The sequence below is a fragment of the Falco cherrug genome, chromosome 4 (genome assembly GCF_023634085.1).
Source record: "Falco cherrug isolate bFalChe1 chromosome 4, bFalChe1.pri, whole genome shotgun sequence".
Taxonomy (NCBI): domain Eukaryota; kingdom Metazoa; phylum Chordata; class Aves; order Falconiformes; family Falconidae; genus Falco; species Falco cherrug.
In genome coordinates, this window is record NC_073700.1 from 67,679,225 (window position 1) to 67,685,966 (window position 6,742).

The following is a 6,742-nucleotide window of genomic DNA, read 5'->3' on the forward strand; positions in this document are numbered from 1 at the left end:
AAGAACAGCCACCACAACATAATACAAAAATACTCCTTTGTATTCTTGTACTTTCCCAAGCATTCAAAAAAACCCAGCAGACAGAGCTAATACTCATTTGTGGTGACAGCCACCCCCACCACCGTTTTTCTTTAACCCTCTCTGGCCCTGCATCAAATCTTCCCAGCTGTGAGTCACAGCCAATTGTGTAGACCAGACATCTCTTTCCACTGCACTGTGGCTTTTCCATGGTGGAGGAACATGGCCAGCACAGGGCTAGCTTCATGCACAGCTAGGGACTGCTGTAGAGATCTAGCTGCAGGACTGGCCAGTTACAGCACAAGCTGCACCGTGGGCAGGAGAGCTTGCGTGCCTCCTTTGCCCTGAGAGTCATGAAAGGGCTGTGCAGCACTTTGGCTTTCCACAGGAACAGCTTACATTGCTGAGCAGATACAAGTTTTACCGAGTAAGATTCTGGGCTGTATTTTGCTACATTTTTATTTCAAATAGATAAATAAGAGGTGTTGGAAACCTTGCAAATCTGCATCCTTTTTTTGAGGTCTTCTCTTTTTCATTTGCTTTGAAAACTCCAGAGAAATCAGCTGTGTCCAAGGCTATTGCTGTTTACCCAGCTCCTGACCCTCAGCCCCTTGCCCCATTCAAACATGTACAAAAAAAAACCCTGGGGAAAGTCTTTCGGGACTGAACCCTAAATCACATTGGAAAAATGGAAAGTCTAGTTGTTTTGTTGTTGTTGTTTTTTTAAAAAAAAACATGCTATATTGTTAGTTAGTTTATACCTTGTTGAATGTATTTGGTTTGCAAATACTAACTGAGAAGTATTGTGCAGCAAGGGGGAAGCCCTCCCCTTGCAGAAGAGTAGAGGCAGCCCCATCAGCTGCAGAGGAGCTGAGCTGGGGACTTTCTCGCAGGTCACATCCTTCCACCCACTCAGACAGGTCTCGTCCCCTGAAGTGCATTGCCCAGCCTTCCCTGAGGACAAAAGAAGCAAAGAGAGCCTATTTAGGTACTAGACTGATATAATTCATACCCAATACAAGCAGGCTCTGTGTTTCGTAGGGTCTTCCCTAATGAGGGACCTCCCATCACCAGCCCCGCAGAAGGACTTGCAGACCCTCCAACTCTGGCTGAGCATCTCACATTGAGGAGTGCAGCCATCACTGTCCCTTGATGCCACCTCAGCTGTCTCCAAGTCTGGCTGGGAACAATGAATTGCAATGGCAAGTCCTGCCACCTTCTGCCACTGCAAGGGTCCCTCCTCCACTGGGACATTACAGCTGAGCACAGCGTTGAAGGCACAGCGGACCATGCTCACCACTGCACACAGCAGTGCTCACCACAGGGTCCCTAAGCCTGCTCACTGTGTATGTCACACAAATTACTTACCTCACCTCTACTCAGAAATGCTGCTGCTTTTGCAGTGAGCCAGGCTTTGCATCAGCCCACCACAGGAAGCACAGAAGGCTAATGAGTCCAACAGCAATGGTGGCGAGGAGGAAGGGGGAATCTGAAGGTAGAATCTTGCCCCTCAACTTGGAATGTATTCAGGATGCAGTGGTTAACACCACTATTTTTGCACAAAATGCCTTGGGACTTCAGATAACCACATATTTATATGATCATTGGAATTGTCTTCTACCCCCACTTCTATTTTCTTAGCCTGTTGATTACTCCCCATTTACAGGCTCCCTATGTTCTAGCAGCCTGGAGTCCCAGGGTTGGTTCAGAGCTACACCAAGCAAGGGCTGTCATATAGATTCATCAGGATTTCAGTGATTAATGCTCCCAGATGCTGTGGGAAGAATTGCTTCCATGCTAGGTGCTTCCAGCTGAGAGACAGCAAAAAGTGGGGGAAGGAGCACTCTGAAGGACTTAGAAAGTATTATCAGAGAAATTTTCAAGGGCTAACCTAGTACCTGATGGACTATTTACCAATCATTTATTTTTCACCCGAGATGGTTTTCTGGAACACTTTTTCTCTGTTCCTTCCTCCCTAGTCTTTCTTGTGAGATGCTTTGCAGAGGCTGAGGCAGTGCAAGTTTGCCTCTCCATTCCCACCCATCTGCAAAGCACTGAAGTTGTGGTTCCTCCTCTTTGGTGTGTCTGTGCTGCCTTTGTGTGGCAGTCATGCTCCTCCATGCTCCTCCAGAAACACACATGAGCCCTGTCAAAGAAACTGTCCCTGAAGCCCCTTAGCAGGCATTCATTCCTTGTGGATTTAACATAATTCTTTTGGCACAGATTATGTCATCAGTTATGTTACTAAATAGCAGATCTGCAGAGAGAGAAGCACAGTCCCATGAGCTCGCTTGAGGGCAGGACACCTGCCCAGAGCAGATTTCTGCACTGGGTGTAGCGAGGGCTGGGCACTTGAGCAGCCCTGGGTATCAGTGTGGGGCTGGATGCTGTTCATTCTCCCCACTGCTAGGCTGCCATCATCCTCAAGTGCTTGGATGCTGCCAGGCAGGAACCCTCATCTGCTTCTGCATGCCAGCAACAACCATAAATGCACATTTCCCCCTGAAAATGCTGGTGTGCCTCCCTCTATAATCACATGTAAGAGAGAGATGGAAGGAGAGGAGGGAAATGGGAGGCAGACCCATCTATGCTTATGATATTTCAATCCTTTCCTGCCTGTTCTGCTATTAGAGAAATAAAACAAAATAAATAATAAAAAACCCCCCCAACTATTAGGGAGCTTTTCTACCTATCTGGAAAAGGAGGTTTTGGTCTGAACAGGAACGGGAGGTCTAGCCCCAGCCTTCTAGACCTTGGGTTTTCTCATATAGCAGGATATCTGATTATCAGATACAGCAGAACCCTTCCCATGTGTGCCTGGGAGGTCCCCACTGCTGGCAGACCCAGAGGCAAGACCTGGACCTGCCTGGAAGTAATACCAGCCTTGGGTGATCACTTTCCCGACTACTCCACAACCAGGGGGGTGCATTTATCTCATCCAGCCCCACATCATAACCCACCTTAATCACGATTGCCTATCTTCCACCCACAGTCAAAACACCCAGAGAGCCCTGGGGTCCCTAGTGCCCCAGGAGAGGAAAGGATGGATATGGAACAAGGGAAGGGAGCTGGCCAAGAGGTGCAAGGTGAAACCCTGGAGAAGGCTTGGGGGCAACAACACTATGTTGCTTGGAAGAAACACCTCTGGCAATGGCTGTGGCCTCTCATTCCACTGCCTCAGGAGTCAGCAGGGCTACCCACACCCTGCACAGATCAAAAGAGGAGCTGGACCTGGACATTCATCACCCTCAACTTCCTGTGGCCACAGGCATTGAGTTGCCCAGGTTGGGCTCCACATGCCCCCCAGCTCCATTTTGGCCAGGGAGTGAAGTTGGGCAGAGAGGGAGGCCTCAGGCTGCTTCTTCTGCGGCTGGCCCTGGAGAGGCAGTGCTTTCATGCTCCTGCAAGCCATCCTGCAGTGATTGTCTGAGGGTCTGCGGTCACTGGTGTGCCACAGCTGGCTGCTGAACTGGAAGATGCCGTAGTGGGCACTGCCATCCCCTTTGATGCTCTGAGCTGCCGTGTTGAAGGTGCTCTTATAAAAAGCCATGCAGAGCCCTGGGCAGGAGCAGAAGAGGCACTCAGGCTATGCCACAGCTGCCAGCCATGGGCATGGCAGCAGCCAGGAAGGAAAGGCCGTGGGGAGACAGGGGACTGAAACTCACAGTTAGCAAGGCTGTAGCCCCTGTAACCATCCAGCCCCTCTTCCTGGAGCACGTGAGCCAGCTTGCACTAGCTGAACACCTTGGCTTTGGTGGCCACAGTCAGCAAGGCCAGCAGTAGCAGCAGCAGGGGAGACCCCATTCCTGCAGGGCTGCTGGTCCTTGCACACTGGGGATCCCCAAGGCAAAAAGTAAAAACAAGGCATAAGCAGGCAATAAAGCACAGTTAGACATCCAAGACCAGCTCCCCAGCAGGTGGTGGCATGGCTGGCTCTGGTGACGCCGGGCTGCTCCCGCCTGCCGTTGGGGTGTACACACCCATGTGTGCAGGCGTGCACGTACACCGTGGCCATGCTGGACAGCCTGGGACACAAACAGGTTTTATCAGTGCAGATGTGGAAAACAGAGCGCTTCAGGCACTGCCGTTTTGCAGTTTTCTTATATTAGTGGGGAAAAGTCAGGTGTCCTGTGGGAACTGGAAAGCTGACAAATTGGACCCACTAAGGGAAGGGTTACATGCTTTAGCTGCTCAGACGCCTCAGCCTCTTACGCTAGTGCTGGTCAGCCTCTGAGCAGAAGCTGTGATGTGCAGTGACCTCATTGCCATACCTAAACTCGCTAACCCTTAGCCTCGGTTTGCACATCAGCCTTTTATCCAAATACCAGCATGCACGGTGAGTCATATCCTACAAGTCCCAGGTGTTTGTCTGAGGAAACACTTCAAATCTGCACTTTACAAACAAAATTAAGACCCTTTCCTTGTGGTTATTACTCTCTTGTCCCTCCTTTCTTCCTCCCTGTGCACCCGCTTTTACCAAACCTACGAGGTGATTTGCTTTCTGGCTATGCAGCGCAGTCCTGCAGCCCTGGCAGGCTGTACCCAGGTGCCCGTGCCACCAGAGTCATCTGCAGCCCTGCAGAGCCATTTGCAGCAAGGGGCAGAGGCAAGGGCTACCTCCAGTGCTGCCTCTGGTGATCATTGTCTGCAGGCAAGGGCAGTAAAGGGCTGCTTAAAAAAACCCAAACATGTATACCTAGAGGAATCCATACCTTCAGCAACGGGGCTCAGGGCTGGGCCTGGGTGGGCATCCCAGAGGGCTGTCCCCTGGCCACTGCTCACCCTTCCAGAACCCCCACTCCCCCACCCTGTCAGCTGGGGATGAAGCCCCATGAGCCCTGCCTCACACTGGGGGAACTGGGATCCAGCACAGCCAGCGAACATCATAGCTGTGGCGGTCGTTTTCAGGGTCAGACCTCTGAGGTTCATTTTCTGTTTCACCTGAAAACTGGCCCTGCAAGTGAGCCTACCAGCAGTGGTATATTTTATATTTTAAGCTCATATTGGAGGATATTTGCACAGACAGAAATATCACCTTCTCATGGAGAACATAGCAGAACTGTTTCCAATGCCTCCAGCTGGGTAGAAGTAGGAACCCATGAACAAAATTCAAGCAAATTTGTGTGCGAGATGTTTTTAGTTTCTACAGAGAGTTGTCCATGAGTAAGTGGCAAACCAAGAATTAGCGCATAGGTCAGTCAATAAGCCGAGGCAAGTGACAAATTACACACTTGTTAGATGCTGTGAAGACAGTGAGAGGGTCTTCCAGTCAAGGCAGTAAAAAGAAACATGAATGTGCCCATTTTCCTCCAGTTTGTGGTGAGGACCCCAAGAGGTTTTCTGTACAGGTGGTCAGTGCTTGCTCCTGGCATGTTGGTATCTTCAGCTGAGTCAAGGAAAGCCAGTTCTGCCCTGTGAGCTGGTACCACCTCACAGCTCAGGCAGGGCCTGGCCACACAGAGAAGTGGAGGTCTTTATTTACTCTTGTTTTACCATTCTGATATCTCTCTGTTTTCAGCCATGAACACTAGTAAGCCTAGTGAAAATTAAAAAATCACTTAGAAGCAGAGCAACGGAAGGAATCTCCCCCTTATGGGAGCGTTTGCTTTAATTTATACTATTAAAGACAATAAATAACAGGACTCCGTAATGACATAATTTGCATATCTTCTTGGTTTCAAAGTATTCTTTATCAAGCAAAATGAGGTTTCAAACATGTCTGTGATATCTCCTCTGGATTAAATATTAAATGTGATGCCAAAGTAATAAATACATAAATCCTGCCTGGTTGTTCTAACATGCAAGTCCTTAATTGTGTGGGAAGCTGCTCAGATGGGTTTCAGTTTCAGCAGGAGATAAAATGCCACAGACCCAGTACAGTATCTGTGTCACTACAAGATTTATAGCTTGATTCCCTGCCTGGAAACAAAGGAACAAATAGCCGCATGTCACGCACTGAGCTGAAACATTATGGATTATATTATTACTTGAGTTTCTACAGGACTTCTCAGTGGGGGAAAAAAAATTCTATTAACTGTCTTTTACGACTACCAGCAGGGCAACATGAAGAGAATAATCTCCTCCATTTATAAGGTCTGGGGGCCTTAAAACCTGAATAGCAGCCCAGGAGCTTTGTCACAAGGTCTGGCTGTTTCCTTTTCTTCATAAAATTCCTATCTCCATTAATCTGTGTTTATTTTCGTTCTGCTTTTTAATTTGCTTAATGGACTTCAGCCGAAGTCTCTCCTAGAAGTCAGAGGAAAGTAAACTCTGATAAATCCTTTGGGACTTAATAGTCACAGTTAAGCACTTCTTTGGATTATTTTGTCTGACTTTCATCTTTGCTGCTGCAGAAATGTCGGCTGCCTAGTACTGCAGCCCTAACCCCATGACTTAAGAGCCTGGGAATGAACTAACAAAAGATATCCCTCTTTCTTTCTCCTTCTGCAGGCACGGAAATACAACAAGACTAGATTTAAACTCGTAAAAGGCAACCAGGGTGTCCTCCACATGCTTGGCCCATGCAGAAAACATGCTGGAGGCTCAATGCTCCTTGAACTGCCAGTGTCTGCCAGTTGCCCCCATCCCCAGGCTTTGGTTTCCAGGGGTAGAAGGAGGAAGCCCCAGCCGGATAGGAGCGGCTGTGCATTGTACTGTACCCAGGCTGAGTGTGGGGAGCACAGCCTGATCTGAGCACCTCCAGCCTCAGTTTCCTGAAGCCAGG

General features: G+C 49.0%; 1 protein-coding gene across 1 annotated transcript; it reads right to left on the bottom strand.

The window, feature by feature from the left end:
* Positions 1-773: 773 nt before the first annotated feature.
* LOC102058786 (lysozyme C, milk isozyme) lies at positions 774-3,801 on the bottom strand (the record flags this gene model as incomplete). The annotated part of the gene is given in 4 exon segments (XM_005442356.2): positions 774-973; positions 2,198-2,275; positions 3,319-3,576; positions 3,684-3,801. Coding segments are annotated over 4 exon segments (654 nt in total), but the record flags the coding sequence as incomplete, so codon positions are not given.
* Between the last annotated feature and the right edge of the window lie 2,941 nt (positions 3,802-6,742).